General features: G+C 37.8%; 1 protein-coding gene across 2 annotated transcripts in view; it reads left to right on the forward strand.

Moving 5' to 3' along the window:
* LOC136878829 (rhodanese domain-containing protein CG4456) overlaps positions 1-11,690 on the forward strand; it is an 88,026-nt gene extending 76,336 nt beyond the window's left edge. The window contains exon 4 of one of the 2 annotated variants that reach the window (XM_067152353.2): positions 3,136-3,307. In XM_067152353.2, coding sequence (XP_067008454.2) covers positions 3,136-3,175 — 40 coding nt within the window. In that variant the 3' untranslated portion in view covers positions 3,176-3,307. Of the gene's footprint in view, positions 1-3,135; positions 3,308-10,318 lie in introns of those variants that run through there. The other variant, XM_067152342.2, reaches the window with a different exon arrangement.
* The last annotated feature ends 6,920 nt before the right edge of the window (positions 11,691-18,610 follow it).

The raw sequence follows: 18,610 nt of genomic DNA on the forward strand, positions 1-18,610 counted from the left end.
TCTCACTCGCACACCTTCCCCTCACCGGCTGTCTTCTTAGCTGGCCCGATCTATATGTCTTAATATTTGTTTTGGCCAAAATGTTAAAAAAGAAATAATATGCAGTGTTTAAAAGGGCTTATAAGTTTCCGTGTTTCAGCGAATCCAGGAAAAGCTATATGTAGGTGTGATATTTTAGTTGCGCATGGCGGTAAGTGCAATATACTCAAACATGTGCAAATGAAAAAACATAAGGAGAGTGTCCAATGTGTAGAAAGAAACCAGAAACTGAACTTTTCATACAAAAACCAAGATGTAAATCCTGTGACAATTGCCAAGGATTTATTTATGTCATTTATCGTAGAACATAACCTGCCTATAAATTGTGCCGACCACACAGGGCCTTAGTTTCGCAAAATGTTTCCTGATTCGGAAATCGCTAAACGATATGGGTGTGCTAGAACAAAAACAGCGGCTATCATTATAGAAATGTGCATGGAAGAACTGCCTAGCTCTTGGTGCTGATAATGCTCCAGTAATGGTAGGATTAAAGAATGGTGTGGCAGGATGTTTGAAGCTGGACTCATGAAGTTAAAGCGCATATAAATCCAAGTAATAAGCTAGAAGGTACATATGTTACCCAATAAGACACCAATTATAACATCGCAAGTTTTGAAAACATACGCATGGCTAGAAGCAAAGATGAGCATGATTACCAACATGACAAGTAGAGAAAGGATGTGGGAAGCGGACTGGGATCCCTAAGAGGATGCGATCTTGCATGATGTTGTAGGGAAATAGACGTGAACACTGTCACCCTTCAGTCTGAATTTACTAACAAATAACAAAATTTTTAACATAGTTGTATAACAGCAATTTAAAATAAAGTAACCTGATCAATAAAGAAAAAAAAGTGGGAAACGAACCACGAGGTTCCTATCTATGGTTCTTCAGATAACCATAATCGTATATTACAAGTTCACCTCCACCAGAATCTATCCAGCGACAAACAATAAAATATTAAGATTACATTTAAGAAAATGAGAACAACTTCTGCATTTAAAATTCACAAGGAAAATTTAACAGGGAATATAAAATCGAATACAACAATCTTATAAGGAAAATAGAAAAGGAGATTTACAGATCATTACATTTAATTTACAAGGAAAATTGACAAAGGAATTTAAAATTTAATGCAGAGGCCTTTAGAGTTGCTGCCTTCCTAATACACATCAGTGAGAGACGCATAGCTCCAAACAGCGTACACTAAATCAACGCAGGACTACTGGAGGCAACCGCGGATGGAAAATTAAATTTTACATTACACAATTAAAAAAGTTAATAAAAGGGAATTGCCTCCAAACGAAAAGGATATGCCTAGCTAACGAGAGCCGCTGACAGGACCACACCCGACGTGCGTCTGATTGTGAGAATGTACTGTACTGGGAACAGCGGTACAGAACTAAGTCCCTGCAGTTAAAACTTAAACTTCGCGCTGCGTGCCGGCTCAACAGCAGATGACAGCCAGAGACAGCAAGCAGCTTGTGTGTGTGACATGGAGCAGGTTGACGTCACAGCCTGCCTCCCCTTGACAGAGAGCCTACATCAGCATGGAACATTCGCAATGTTCTTCATTTAATAACTTTCCTCACAATAATGGTTGGATTAAATCAACATCATCATCGTGTAGCCACATATTTTACCTTCATTTCTTCAAAATTTGATAGAAATCCGACGAGAGACAACGAACTTATTAAATGAAATGTAAAGACGGATTTTTCTCTGTTTGAGTATAAATGGAGAGCCGTTTCCCTAGGCAGATCAGTGTGTGTGGAGTATGTGGGGCGAACAGCGGGCAAAAGCGCGTGTCCTCAATGCCACAGTCGAACCCGCCAGTCGGCTCGTGAGGACCGCAATGCTGTACGAATGATAGTCTCATTTCGCAGAGTCCTAGACTTAAACTCTACAGTACCGAGTTCGAACTTTTAAAAATTTCAGCGATTCATAAGTGATAGTCTTATTTTGCCGAGTCTCAGACTTAAAATTGTAACACTGTATGTGGACTTGAAAATTTTACGTGATTCACAAGTGATAGAATCTAGCCTCAATTAAGAGTGGTGTAAACTTCAATTTGCCGTAGATTTCTGAGTGATTTATTATTTGAACGAATGTTTCAAACTTACATTTCTTTCCCAGTACTTATAATTCGAGGTTGATTAAACAATTCGAACAGTGTTGGATTATGAACGATATTCACCGTACCAAGTAATTGAAATAATTTCGAGAACTTTATACTTTTGAACTTAAATTTCTCAGACTGTGACAAGTGATTGAGTAATGGATTAATTTCATTTTGTGACTGTATCACCGGACTTATAAAATTTGTGTGACTTTCCAATATTTTGTAGACATTCGTAGTAGACATTGGACTGTAAATTAATCTCAGTCTGTGAACTAGGTTTGAACTGTACAGACATTGAACTGTGAATTAATTTCAATTTATGAACTACGTATTTGGACTGTGCATTCATCGTAGACATTGAACTGTGTGTTAATGACAGACTGTGGAATTCGTATTTGAACTGTGCGTTCATAGTAGACATTGACCTATGTGGTAAAAGGACAGACTGTAAATTACGTGTTTGAACTGTGCATTCATGGTGGATATTGGACTGTGTTTACGATGTGCATTTACAGTAACTAATGAACTGTGGAATTAGACTGTGTATTTATGACAGGCAGTGAACTGTGTGTTTGCAATAGACAGTGTATTTTCGTATGATCAAACTACGGACTGTGAAAAATAGAATCCATTTCATTTAATTTCAGGTTTAACACTAATGAACCAAATCGGTTTACGAATGAAAGAAATTTTCTTTTTTTCAAATGATTGGGTTGAAATTGCATAGAAACTTTAAAAAATATTTTGTGGGTGATAATTTCAAACGGTTTCAAGTGTCACATTTTTTAAAGTCAATTTTGTTGACATTTGACGACACTAAATTACAAGTGATACTTTAGTTCAACATTCAAAGCTGTTGATTTATATTCAAGAAACTCTTTCCATGTCCCCGGTGCAAACTTGTACAGTCATAAGTCATTTTCCGTGCAACCAAATCTCAACGCTCACATTACTACGTTATCTTGATTTTCTAGACGTCGTATGGATATTCGAGAACTGCTAGAATTTCCATAGTGGGATGAATCGTGGTTCCATGGTGCAGAGAGGAGCCTGATGACAGTATGAGGAGAGCAGCCAGATTTCGAGTACATCATCAGCCCGAATGAGGAAAGAACCTTTACCTGTATATCTACTGTATGAATGTGATATAATTTTGAACTTCGTTAATAAATTCAGAATTTTAACAAACTTAAGAATCATTTCAAGAAACCCTCTCTTCATTTGTAAGCACTTCAATCAGAAATGGTACACGCCCTGTGTCTAGTTTCATGCCTATCTATGTACTGTATTTACTGTTACAGTACGAAAACCAAAGACGCAGACCAGAGCCCTATTCTTCCGAGGAGCTAAATGCTGGAAAGTGAGAAACACGCAAACAGCCAATTAGGGAAGCTTACTACGATTCGACTAAAAATTTTCGCCATTGTGAAAGGTCTTTATTCCGACCAATTAAAACAAATTACCATATATGGACAACAAATTCTAGAGGTTTTGATTGCAAAATGCAGTGATTTCGTTATCGAAGCCTCTGTGTGGCAAATATAGGTTGATACAAAAGATTAACAGATTGCAAGTTACAACTAGCACAACTACAGGAGATCTCCAATACCAAAATAATTCTTTCTACCAACACTCATAACAATTAAATAAATATAATTAAATATCTTTCTTATGAGTCCTGAAAATCTTGTTATTATATATAAAATAAGAGTTTTGTCTGTACATTGCTCAGAATTTGAAAAGAATGGTATTTCTGTATCAATCATGTCCACAGTAACAAGGAAATGCACTTTTTTACTTTTCCATAATTTCTGTATGTATGTATGTATGTATGTATGTATGTATGTATGTATGTATGTATGTATGTATGTATGTATGTATGTACAAGCATCACTAGAAAAAGGCCAAAGAGAATTTAATGAAAATTGGTATGCAAAGTCGGGGAACAAGTTGTTAAAATCTAAGCCATAAATAATTTTATTCACGCTCATAGAAATGGTAGTTTAGGGGAATGCCTAAAATTTAATTTTCAAATATTTATATTATTAGTGGTCATATCAATAAATACTACATAACCAAAGTTATATAGAGTTAAATTTCCGACCATTTATGTCTTATACATTTTTATGGTACCGGCTATGATAACACAGATATTCATGAATTTCTATTTTTGTTGCCAAGTCCATATCGATGCTGAGCCACGAGAAAATGTAGCAATTGTAGTTTAGGGGAAGGCACCTAAAGTTTAATTTTAAATACCTATATTTTTGGTCCTACCAGAAAGTACTACATATCAAAAGTTGCAGAGAATACAATTTCCGATCACTTATGTTTTATTCAGTTTTACCGTACCAACTATGATGTGTGGTATTTCGGAGTCGGGAGAAAACTAAATGTGAAGGCCTTCAATATCGAAAGCGCATAGCATTGATCAACAATAACATTACATTGACCATTGTTTGTTGTGATGTTATTTGTCTCTAATGCTGCCTCTCAACTCCGATAGATGGGATTATAATACCAATATAAATGGTCCGTTATTGGACATTATAAATTTTCCAGCTAACTCATTCCTGGTTGCCAGCGTTTCGCCCCCGTGTGCTAGGCTGGGCTCATCAGTTGGTACCTAGCACACCTACCAAGACGCTGATTAGTACATACCGTGGAGGCCACTGCGTAGGCTAATTGTAGCCACCGGCAGTGCCAATGCACTATGAAAGACTTTGTCTCATTACCAAAAATTGATGCCTACTTGGCTATCAGATGATATAGATGTTGATTCCCGTAGGGAATCTGAAATATTTGTTCCGAATGAGTAAATTTATAATACCAATATAAATGGTCCGTTATTGGACATTATAAACTTTCCAGCTAACTCATTCCTGGTTGCCAGCGTTTCGTCCCCGTGTGCTAGGCTGGGCTCATCAGTTGGTACCTAGCACACCTACCAAGACGCTGACTAGTGCATACCGTGGAGGCCACTGCGTAGGCTAATTATGGCCACCGGCAGTGCCAATGCACTATGAAAGACTTTGTCTCATTACCATCTATATCATCTGATAGCCAAGTAGGCATCAATTTTTGGTAATGAGACAAAGTCTTTCATAGTGCATTGGCACTGCCGGTGGCTACAATTAGCCTACGGAGTGGCCTCCACGGTATGCACTAGTCAGCGTCTTGGTAGGTGTGCTAGGTACCAACTGATGAGCCCAGCCTATCACACGGGGGCGAAACGCTGGCAACCAGGAATGAGTTAGCTGGAAAATTTATAATGTCCAATAACGGACCATTTATATTGGTATTATAAATTTACTCATTCGGAACAAATATTTCAGATTCCCTACGGGAATCAACATCTATATCATCAGATGGGATTATTGTTGCGTACCGAGTATAATAGCCTGACTGAATATTGGCGGGAAATAGCTGGGAGTTAGAAAACTGCTGATACAGCTGGTACATAACACACGGGTTCTTCATAGTATTTTGATTATTGGATCCCTACTCTGACGTGCTGTGTTGAATGAGCAGTGGGCATACTTAACCCTCCATTACACGCGCCGCAGAGTGAGATTTTGCACTTTATTATTCTTTGGTATCATAGGCCGAAAATGCAACGCAGAACGGGCTGCCTTCTTGTGGCTTCCTTCTGCAACAATACAAAGGCCGTGACTGCTTGAGAATGTCTGAGTAATCCCTGAGCTGTTGATTACAGACGTTTATATTGTCAACTGCAGACTTGAGGAGTCTGAGTCCGCAGGCGTTTATTGGTGAGTTGTTAATCTTACTCGCTCTTTTAGTAAGTTATCCATTCTTCCATTACTATTTATTATAAAATTATATACTTTTATTACCTACAAGTGTAGTAGTGGGCTCATTTTGATATACTTTCTACTTGTGATTATTTACAGTGGGATAAACACGATATTACAAAATGAGCTGTGAATAATTATTTTGCGTCCTCTTTCCAAGGAGTTGGTGCGATTTATTCCAAGAGTTATGGATCAGATTGAGCAATGGTTTTATGACGATCATGAAATTTTTAACTTGAAATGATAAAGTTGGTGCAAGTGATGATAGTGATTGGGACGTGGTAAACAATAGTGATCATAATTCTGAGAGCAAACAGTCCACTTGTGAAGTGGACATGGGTCCACTTGTGAAGTGGACATGGCTGAAAGTGAGCAGCATGAAATGTATGTTGGAAAGGACGGGTCCAAGTGGAATCATCGGCCTGCAATAGAAGGGTCAGAAAACCTGAACATCTATATGTATATAAAATAAGAGTTTTATCTGTACATTGCTCAGAATTTAAAAAGGGTGGTATTGCTGTATCAGTCGTGCCCACAGTAACAACGAAATACACTTTTTACTTTTCCGTAATGTCTGTCTGTCTGTATGTATGTATGGATGTATGTATGTACACGCATCACGAGAAAACGGCTGAAGAGAATTTAATGAAAATTGGTATACAAAGTCGAGTAATAAGTTGCTACAATCTAAGCCATAAATAAGTTTATTCACGCTGACTGAAATGGTAGTTTAGGGGAAGACCTGAAATTTAATTCTCAAATATTTATGATATTAGTGGTCATATCTTAATGAAAATTGGTATAAAAAGTCGGGGAATAAGTTGCTGTAATCTAGGTCATAAATAATTTTACTCGCGCTGAGTGAAATGGTAGTTTAGGGGAAGACCTAAAATTTACTTCTCAAATATTTGTTATTAATTGTCGTATCTTAACGAAAATCTTTTGGAAGAAGTCTAAGAATAAGTCGCTACAATCTAGGCCATAAATAATTGTATTCACGCTGAGAAAAATTATAGTTTAGGGGAAGGCCTACAATGGAATTCTCAAATATATATGTTATTAGTGGTCCCATCTTAATGAAAATTGGTATGTAAAGTTAGGGAATAAGTCGCTACAATCTAGGCCATAAATAATTTTATTCACACTGAATGAGATTGTAGTTTAGAGGTAGGCCTAAAAAATTCCCAAATAATTATGTTATTAGTGGTTGTATCGATTTTTCCGATCATTTACGATTTTTCCGATCATTTATGTTCTATATATTGTTACCATACCGGTTATGATCAGAGATATTCATGAATTTGGATTTTTGTTACTAAGTCCTTATCAGCGCCGAGTCACGAGAAAATGGGTAAACAGGATTTAATGAATATTGGTATGTAAAGTCGGAGAATAAAGAACTACAGTCTACGCTATAGATCATTTTATAATACGCTCTAATATCACAGAGTCAAAAGAAAACTAAATGTGAAGTCCTACAATAAAGAAAGTTCATAAAATTGATCAACAATAACATTACATTGACCATTGTTTGTTGTGATGTGCTTTGTCTTCTGTTGCCACTCATCTCCGTTAGGTAGGATTATTGCTGCGTACTGACTATTTTTAAAAAATTTGCCTTATGTTGCACCAACACAGTTAGGTCTTATGGTGACGATGGGATAGGAAAGGGCTGTGAGGGTGAAGGAAGCGGCCTTGGCCTTAATTAAGGTACAGCCCCAGCATTTGCCTGGTGTGAAAATGATAATCCACGGAACATCATCTTCAGGGCTGCCAATAGTGGGGTTCGAATCCACCATCTTCTGGATGCATACTCACAGCTGCGCGCCCCCTAACCACACGGCCAACTCGCCCAGTTGTACGAGTGTAACAGTCTGCCAAAATATTGGCGGGAAGTAGCTGGGGAGTTACGTAACTTTCTTCTTTAGCATGCCATTAGTCTGTTTCATAAATTTTCCGATACTACTGGTACGTAACACACTGGTTCATCATAGCATTTGAGCTATTCAGTCCCTACTCTGAGGCACTGATTGAAATGAGAAGTGTGCATATATAACGGAATAATGACAGAGAAGTGTACACGGCTGTCTGTGGCCTGGTTATTCCAGCTCTGGAAATTTGGACTGTTAGATCGGCACCATAGTACTGTTCATTAAAAGTGAGAAAATGTGCAGTTTTTCATTTGATTGAGTATTTAATGTGGTAACATTGCCTTTAATCGCTACATTCCTACTGACATTTTTGTAATGACATATGTTGACTTCAGTTGCGAAAACCACAAAGTCGGTCTTTTTGAGAATCCCGTTGCGAAGCACGGTACATCAGCTAGTTTTAACGTAATTTCACAAAACAAATATTTCATGTCATTGAATGTTCCTTAGTTTTTACAATGGTGATTTCACAAAATTTTAGCATAATGACAAGACAAGAATTAAATAATCACTTCTACGTTATTAACGTCTCACCACCGGCGGCAAAGCGGAAAAATGGTAACATAATCATCATAGGCTATTCTTGTCACTTAACTAATCTTGCTGCAGAGAAGGGTGCGGCGTACTTGCCTGTAAATGTAGATTAAAGTATAATTGATATATTTTATTATCTGAAAAGGAGTGCAAAGAGGAAAGAAAAGTTTAGAGAATTTCAGACTTTACACAACACAGATATCAGGAAAATGCTGAAGCATGTGCCTACTCGATGGTTATTACTAAGAAGGTGTTTAGATAGGATTTTTCTGCAGTGGGACCCTTTGGTTACTTTGTTCAGGAGTGAAATTGTAAGTAAGGATTTTCAGATGGAAAATTTGATGTCTTATAAAATTCCTAAGCGCAGAGTAAGTGCAGATGTGTCTTGTTTGTCTGAAAAGATGAAGCATTGTCATTAAATTTCACCACACTCCTCAGTTAAAAGGAAAACCCAGTCATCAGTTTTACCCAAAAAAACTACTGATGCCACTAAGAGCCATGCTTTGTCAGGTGAAATTTACATAAATCTTTTTGCCTTTTTCTCTCAAGTTTTATGGATATCTTCGAGAATCCAAACATAGCTCTTCAGTCAAGTATGCATCACATCCACTTATTGAAGTCAATTTTGGAAGAACTATTGAAGAGTGTGATGACAAGTTTTGTGAAAGCTCCTCCTCTCTCCTTGTTGTAGATTATCATACCATACTCCAGCAAATCAAAAGGATGGTTGTGATCTGATAATAGGAAACTTGCGTTTGTTTTGGTGGACACTTTGTAGTCTGAGGAAAAGTGCATATTCTTTAAGTCTGTTAGAAAGTGTCTCTTCATCATGTGACTGCATGATACACAAATTTCTGTTCAAAGATGGTTTTAATTAATGCTGAAGTTGCAGATATTTTTGCTATAAGTAAAGCATCATTTTCTAGCCTTAGATTTTTCATTAACAAGTTTCCGAACATTCTGACTTGTGAAACGGAACATTTAGATAAGGAACTGATATTCTGCACACCCAGTTCTGTAACTTTCAGCTCGAAGAAACAGACCTGGCAAAAGAAAGAATTGATGTTGAGTGGGCATTGGTAGGTCAGATGAAATCGGCTGATAGTGTTACTTAAATATAACAGACTCTGAAAGGTGTTGTTTGCTATTTTATCAGTTCCACATAGCAATGCAGTATGTGAAATTATTTTTAGCAGAGTCACAAAGACAAAAAACACAGTTTTGGAGAAACTTTTAACTTTAAAATCACTTCATTAAGGCAAGTGCTTTGAGTAAAAATTTAGATTCGAGTTTCTGAAGAGGGCTAAGTCAGCTGCGGGTATGTTGAACATCAATGTCGTAACGTGTTCAGCATGTTGAAGGATGAGAAGTCACATGTTCCTAAATTTCAGGTATGTCTAGTATTTAGTACTCGCATATAAATAATGAAAAATATATATGTGGGCCAAATAGGGTTGTTAATGTATTGAATTATAATGAATTGGTATATGTTCTGCCATCAGTGATGTGTCGTAATACGTCACGATTTGCTGCCAAATTACTCCTGATATTTTACTTCTGAAAGTTGGCATGACTGGGGTACTACATGTTGCTCTTTGTCACACGCAGTGGAATCGCACCTTTAGTATACCACTAAAATCAACCTCGTCTAAAAGGCTCATTACCATTGCTTCCAAGTCAATGCTCTTTGTGCTAAGTCTTCTGTTTCAACCGTGTTATAAATTGCTAAAGGCTGTATTACTGGTACTTGTAAAGTTCTTTCCATCCCTTCTGCATACCATATTGATATGAAGTTTTTTATTGTAAATACTGTGCTTTGCCTTTGAAAGTAAATAAAGTAGGCCCTACTTATGTTTGTATTTTTTTCTCTTCTGTTTCAGTGCAAAGCATTATAAAGGAGGCTTCTCTGACTGGCTAGAACATACGTGTACTAATAAAAATTGACGTAATTAAGGTGAAGTGAAGACTTTGTACAATTGACCTCACTTCTCAGAAATATAAGCGAAAAAGAAATTGTGATAGGTTTGTGACCTCTGTATGTGTGTAGGTGCATTGAGAGCATAATTTATTCTGTAAATGTGCTTGTAATCCAAAGTGCTTGTATATCAAAGCGAATTTTCCCATCACATCATCATCTTGCTACCTTCCTCTTCAACTTCTTTCCTTCACAGGGCCCATTGCTGTAGTAAAATTAGGCTAATAAACAACAATAGCTACACTTGGACACAAATAACTTTGTGCACACATGTGATTACAGTGCTGTATTATACAGTACAGTATATATACACTCGTATGGATGTTGAGTATATGAGCAAGGCACTGCAACGCCTCACAGACAGATCAGTACTACTTGTAGTAAAATTCCTCGCTTGTTCATCACGTCAGAATTCCTTTGAAATTTTTGCGTGTCTTACAATACACTCGCAGACCAAGTTGCTCGCAGTCCGAGGTTTTACTGTACAAATTTGTGAAAAATGACTTTCCATTTTTGCAACATTTAATCTGTAATCCATTTTCTTTCCTCATTCATAACCAAGAACCTACTATAAGTACAATTAATTTCAATTTAAGAAAACTAGTCACATAAATAACAGTTATGTTCATGTTACAGACACATATTTTGGATGAAGTATCTCTTTTGAATGAAAAACAGGACAAGAATGATACCATTGTTGATCATCTAAACTAAATTTCCAATCGTAACATCTTCTGATCAGAAGAGCTATGTTCCTATAACACCAAGAGAAATTTGATCATACAGTCACATAGGTGTAGGCAATGTGTTGCGTTGTCCATGGATCATGTTATTCTGCTAGTTATCTTAAAACTGATGCTTGTTTTTCTACCTTGATCTTTATTTATTACGTACACTTTTTGGGCACCTGAATGATGGGCAAGGCTCAGCGTTCCTTTATCATGGCAGGGTTATTAGTTGTTCTTGACTGAGCAATAGGCTATGTAGATCCATTGTTTGATAAGAGGTTATTTAGTTTCATGCACTTCCTAATTTTTTATTGAAATAACTTGGAATGATAGTGAAAAATAAATATTTTAAAAGGGAAGTGAGAGTTGTAAATTTATTTATGAAAGTAATAAAGAATCTTTCTTAATGCAGTGCAAATACTATTTTGAGCACTCTTTCATTACAAAATCAAAATTTAATCTTGGTGTTACTCATTTGTAAAACCTATGCTTGAAAGACAAGAAATATTTTTTTAAATGTTTATTATAATAAAGTTGCATGTTAAATCATTGTGTGTGACATTACCCACAGCTAATTAATTAAGGATGAACAGACCTAATATAATGTACCAGGAAAGCCTATGTCCTGGCCCATATCAATCGAATGAAACGTTATTCCAGCATAAAATATCCGTCCGACGTACGAACATTTAAATAAAGGAATGTTCCAGCATGTGCCAGACTTCACGAGTGCACTAGGCAAAGTCAAGTGACGTCACCTGTCGCTCGAAGTTCACCTCCCCTAGAGATATTTCTCTAAAAGAATTTTCTTTTCGCAAGCTTTTCAACGCCTTAACCAATTTCAACAGGACAAACGCTGAATTGTAGCGGACATCATAAAAGTTAATCCCTGTGAATTTCGAATGAATCCACCCCATGGTTGTTGACTTATACTAATTTAAAGTCTAAGAAAATTATACACTCACGGTCACATGGCCAAGAGAAACCACCCCTCCCAGCGCCGGCATATATATATGTCAAGGCAAACAAGCAGAGCAGCGCAGTACAAGGACGAGTACACAGATGTGTGTGAGTGAGACAGAGGAGAGACCGACCCTCGTACAGTATGTCCGCGCAGTCACGGTGAATGTACTTGTCGTCGCGTTTCCGGAACACGAAGTTATATCGCTGACAAAATTATAAAAGACGTCGCACTGTATTTAGTACATCGCGTCACGACTACAGTCTAATTCTAAAGACATTTGAGAATATAATACGAGTGAACTTATTGAAGTGCAAATACCAAATATTTAACGTTCACAGAATATATCATTACGTGTAGACTTAGTTTACTTCATATGATATTGAACTTCTACAGAAACTAATGTGTAGAATTACCAGAACTCATTTCTTTTCGAGTATTAAACTGTATTTCATTATTCACGCCATATTAGTATACGACTTACAGTGGTAATCTGGGTGAATACTAAGAACTTTTTCTGAGGTAATATGACGTTATAATAACAAGATAATCAGAAAATAATCCTTAGTGACGTAATGACCGTGTTCAAAGACTGTGATTATAGACTATGATTTGCCTTTTCAAGTGTGAACTGTGTAATTATGGACGTTTCAGTAACGACTTTAAATAGTATTTCATACAGGAAGGACTGTGATTATTCATTTAACGTCTTAAAGTTCAATTACGCCATAAACTGTGTTCAACAGTAAATGACAGTGTCAGTGATAACTACTCGCACTAAGTGAATTTTTCGTGTGCGAAAAATCACCTTAACGAGCTGCAATTCTACACGATCCAGTTCCAGCCGTCATCACCTCATCGGGGGACGTCAACATGGTGTGTTAAGGGAACATCGCCGACCCTAATTCTCCACGGAACATTCCAGATGTCCATCCTTCAACATTTGTAGCAACATTTCTTTCATTAAGTGAGTAGTAACAAACTGACTAAAATTTTCTCATTAATTTTGAACGGTGGAAACTTCAGTGCCGCGTGTGAACAAATATTTCAGAGTTCTCATAGTTTCTCAGAAGTGATTAATTTAATTTTCAAATTTAATTTTCATATCTCATAGAAAGACTTTAGGCTTTTCAAGTGTGCTATACATCAAGGTTTACAAACTGAAAAACTGAAAACTTTTAACAGAAATTTAATTTCTCATGTCAATTTGCAATTACAAGTGTGTGCTCATATTTAGAAAGACTTTAGGTGGAAATCTAATGCCTCGTCTTCTCACATATGAAAGACTTTGGAATCAGTGATATTCATTTAATTTTCATGAACAGAATTCAGGAAGATTACGTTCAAATTTTTAATTTCAATGCCAGATTTGAGTCCAATAATCATATTGCAGGGTGAAGAATTAATAAATTGTTTAAAAAAAATTTTTAACCATCTATTATTCGCTCTGCGAGTCTATCCTACTCTGTATCGGCTCCAAAACCAAGTTCCACTCCCTGAGGTCCTACTCATGCCCTTTCCCCAAAAACTTTTCCTGGTACAATAAGTACATTTTCATTAGTGTTTCTATGTAACTTGTCTTCACATTATGAGCTACATTCCCCCTATGCCCATCTTCTTCTTCTTTTCCTACCGCTTGTTCCCACACCTGTGGGGTCGCAGGTGCGAACTGTGTCGCACATGTGGATTTGGCCCTGTTTTACGGCCGGATGCCCTTCCTGACGCAACCCTACATGGAGGGATGTAATTACTATTGCGTGTTTCTGTGGTGGTTGGTAGTGTGGTATGTTGTCTGAATTTGAAGAGGAGAGTGTTTGGACGGACACAAACACCCAGTCTCTGAGCCAGAAGAATTAATCAGAAGCGATCCCTGACCCGGCCGGGAATCGAACCCGGGACCCTCTGAACCGAAGGCCAGTACGCTGATCATTCAGCCAACGAGTCGGACTATGCCCATAATATCGATTATTAACTCTAAATTTTATATTTAAAGTAAGAGGACGGTTTGAAAAGCTCTCGGAATCACCACTAGATGTCAGTGCTAGAGCAACGAGGTTCCCGCACAATAATCACACATCCTTTGTGAGTGAACACGTGGCGCGTCAGTGCTGTAGCTGCAGGAGTGTGGTAGTGACGACTCTTTGTTGTTGTTCCCGCGTAGTGATTTGTGACAATGGAAAAAACTGAGATTCGAGCAGTGATTAAATACTTCGTAAAGAAAGGTATGAAAGCAAAGGAAATTCATGCAGACTTTCAGAACACACTGGGGGACTCTGCTCCTTCATTTTCAACTGTTGCCAAGTGGACCAGCAAGTTTAAATTTGGTCGGGAGAGCTTGGATGATTATCCACGTAGTGGACGGCCAAAAAGTGTTATGACCCCAGAATTTATCGCAAAAGTGCATAAAATGGTCATGGAGGATCGTCGACTGAAAGTGCGGGAGATTGCTGAAGCTGTAGGGATGTCTTCTGAACGGGTATGTTTTATTTTAACCAAAGAATTGGGTATGAAAAAATTATCTGCAGGATGGGTGCCGCGGCTCTTGAAATTGGACAATAAACGCTCCAGATTGGAAATGCCCTAACAAAGTCTGGCCCGTTTTCAGTGCAGCCAACAAGATTTTTTGCGCCTGTTTGTGACTACAGATGAAACATGGGTCCTCTACTATACCCCAGAGACAAAACAGCAGTCAAAGCAGTGGAAACATGGTGATTCACCACCACCAAAGAAAGCAAAGGCAGTGCGTTCGGCCGGAAAGGTCATGGCCTCAGTTTTCTGGGATGCAAAAGGCATTCTAGTGATAGAATATCTTCCTACTGGCCAACCAATTACGGGGCAATACTATGCAAACCTCCTAGACCAACTACAGGAAAAGATATGCGAGACAAGGCCTGGTTTGGCCAGGAAAAAGGTCATCTTTAATTATGAATTATACAGACTTATAGAGGTTCTCCTATAATTTCCCTTCACATCTACATTTGTTCATATACCTGCTGCTTTTCATATCACAGGCTTTATACCCTGGAGGTCGCGGATTCGAATCTCGTTCGAGTCCGTTCGCTCAATCTGTTATACGTGAACCTCCGTTCACGACAAAACTGATTCTCAAAGGAGACAATTATAAACTCCCTGAAAAAGAAAACATACGACCAAGCTAGTTAGCCATGCGGTTAGGGGCGCGCAGCTGTGAGCTTGCGTTCGGGAGATAGTGGGTTCAAACCCCACTGTCGGCAGTCCTTAAGATGGTTTTCCATTTTAACACCAGGCAAATGTTGGGGCTGTTCCTTAATTAAAATCACAGCTGCTTCCTTTCCACTCCTAGCCCTTTCATATCCCATCATCATCATAAAACCTACATGTGTCGGTGCGACTTAAAACAACTTGTAAAAAAAATACAGTAATAGAATTATACCTGAAAAAGAAACGAGTTAATTAAATAGAATGACATGTTTCATTCTTGAAAGAATGTCATCAGATTCTATCAAATCAGACTTTAAAAAATTAGATTTGTATAAACATTTATTTTTTTCTATTTAAATCCGTAAAAACTAGAAATTTGGAACTTATCTTAATGAAGTCCTTGCTTCTCTCCACTGTATCATAGAATGAAAGTTGTTGCAATACCGGTACTCTGTCATTGGCATGAGTCCAGCTGGCTTGTCAGTCCGTTAACCTTCCGACATTCCACGCTGAAACTTTACTTCTAGGTGTTTTATATTTAGTGCTATTATTATTATTATTATTATTATTATTATTATTATTATTATTATTATTATTATTATTATTTTGTAAACTATGCAGGGGTTCGTAAGTGAGCTAGAATATAATACATATAGTGGCTATAGCAGCTCGATTAGCTCTCCGGGTGGAGACAAGCAGCACTACAACTGCCATATCAGTGTACCAGCAAACGACAAGAGCTGCCTGGTGTCAAATTGCTTAATATTGTATTAAGCTGTTTGCTGGAGCTGTCTAAGTTTGAGTAATCTTGTATTTGTGTCAAGTTCACTGTTGATAGAAATTATTTACAGTTGAGCTTTATTTATTGTGGCATGAATAAGCCTGCATTTTGATTCACATGTTTTTGTTTGACCAAAACAAAGAGTGTTTATTTCTTAAAAGATAATTTTCGCCGCTGTAAAGCATAAATTCTCGTCACAAGTTCTCACTAAAGGACAAACACCTGACTAGGCACTGGGTGAATAATATGAAGAGAGACTAGTGGTATCCCAAGCAGCAAGATACTCTGTTCAGAACATTTTGAAGAGCACTGTATGTGTGTGTCTAACCCTTGTCTCTACGAGGTTGAGTATTTGGTTAATGATAGGAGACATTTGCTGCCCAAGGCATTACCGACAATTTGAAGTGTTTACTGGGACATATTGACTCATTGACCAATACAAATTGTAAACCATCAGGATTCTCTTCTCTATGTACACGCACAGAAATGGTGTCCCGATATAAACAAAGCATGACATCCCCCAACCTCCTCACGTAATGCATTGCTGCAGTTAGACAGCCCGCTATAAGACTGTTGTGACTGAAATGGGCACAGTGGTAGATGTATAATAATACACACTCTGTGCCTTTAGCACTACCCGTTCATTCCCTTCCCCTCCTTTTCGATTCTGGAGTGGCCTTCAATACCCCTTTTCTCCCTTCCCACCTTTTCAGTATTGGAGTGGGGCAGTCTTGATTGTTTGTTGGGGCACCATTTCTGTGCGTGCGTGTACCAAGACCCCTTTGGAAGATAGCACCTCTACTGAGCGTTATCGTACTACAAATTATGAATCACTTACCAAGTACTCTGAAAGAGTTGTTGAGTACATAGCAGGAAATGTCATCCGTGAGGTGGGAAAGAAAGAAAATTAAATGCCATGACTGTCTGAATATGTTTGCACAACATTCTGAACAGAAGAAGGGACTTATTACATAGAAAGTTGTAAAATATAGTCTCTTTATCCAGCTCATGGCGTGAAATTGGCAGGTGGCTGAAAACATATTCAGTCATGAAAATAACATAAACTTGATGTTTAATTTACAGACTGAAGTTCTCCTGTCAGTTGTTTTACAGTAACAATCATTTACTTCTACCGAGTTCAGTGAGAAATCCCATTACGCCACTATGACAAACCGTCTCTTAAAACAGTATTTTAAATTAGACTGCTCCGTAGATACAGAACTATTAAACAACAATTGAAAAGAGAAACCATTAGGCAGATGTACACACAATGAAACTGCTAGAAAATACATATCGGTTCATGTGAATGGGAACTATTTCAAATTGAGAAATGTGACTATTAAGAGGTCAATATAAAAGTCAATTTGTTTGTTGTTGTAAATTTTATTTCCAGTATGTTATAAAAATGTTTACATAGAAAGGTTGCCTTTGAAATGTATGAATGTCTGTCTGTTAGGTCATCAGCCCAGAGGCTGGTTGGATCCTCAAATAGCACCACCAAAGGCTATGCAGTTATAGAGAAACAGCAAAAACCAATGGCAGAGCCCAAATGAGGTGTACTAGGCAACATGAGGAGTGAGGTAGTTTGTCATTGCTTTCCTCACTGTGCCACTTCAGCACGACTGACCATATGAGCAACACCTTTCTTAACACTCGGACACTATTTGTGATCCAAATGTCATTATTCAGCACCACCCATACCCCAGCAACTTCCATATTGTCACAACCATGGATGAGACTGGGACTTCAATGGAAGCTAAACTTTGCTCTGGCCTGTGCCAAGAGACTGATACAACATCAGTCAATCAGTCAATACTGATCTGCATTTAGGGCAGTCGCCCAGGTGGCAGATTCCCTATCTGTTGTTTTCCTAGCATTTTCTTAAATGATTTCCATGATACTGGAAATTTATTGAACATCTCCCTTGGTAAATTATTCCAATCCGTAACTCCCCTTCCTATAAATGAATATTTGCCCCAATTTGTCCTCTTGAAGTCCAACTTTACCTTCATATTGTGATCTTTCCTGCTTTTAAAGATGCCACTCAAACTCAATCGTCTACTAATGTCATTCCACGCCTTTTCTCCGTTGACAGCTCGGAACATACCACTTAATACCGATATAAATAGTCCGTTATTGGACGTTATAAATTTTCCAGCTAACTCATTCCTGGTTACCAGCGTTTCACTCCCATGTGCTAGGTTGGGTAACGCTGGCAACCAGGAATGAGTTAGCTGGAAAATTTATAATGTCCAATAACGGACCATTTATATTGGTATTATAAATTTACTCATTCGGGACAAATATTTCAGATTCCCTATGGGAATCAACATCTGTATCACATACCACTTAGTCGAGCAGCTCGTCTTCTTTCTCCCAGTTCTTCCAAGCCCAAACTTTGCAACATTTTTGTAACGCTACTCTTTTGTCGGAAATCACTCAGAGCAAATCGAGCTGCTTTTCTTTGAATTTTTTCCAGTTCTTGAATCAAGTAATCCTAGTGATGGTCCCATACACTGGAACCATACTCTAGTTGGGGTCTTACCG

This window comes from Anabrus simplex, chromosome 1 (genome assembly GCF_040414725.1).
Source record: "Anabrus simplex isolate iqAnaSimp1 chromosome 1, ASM4041472v1, whole genome shotgun sequence".
Taxonomy (NCBI): Eukaryota; Metazoa; Arthropoda; class Insecta; order Orthoptera; family Tettigoniidae; genus Anabrus; species Anabrus simplex.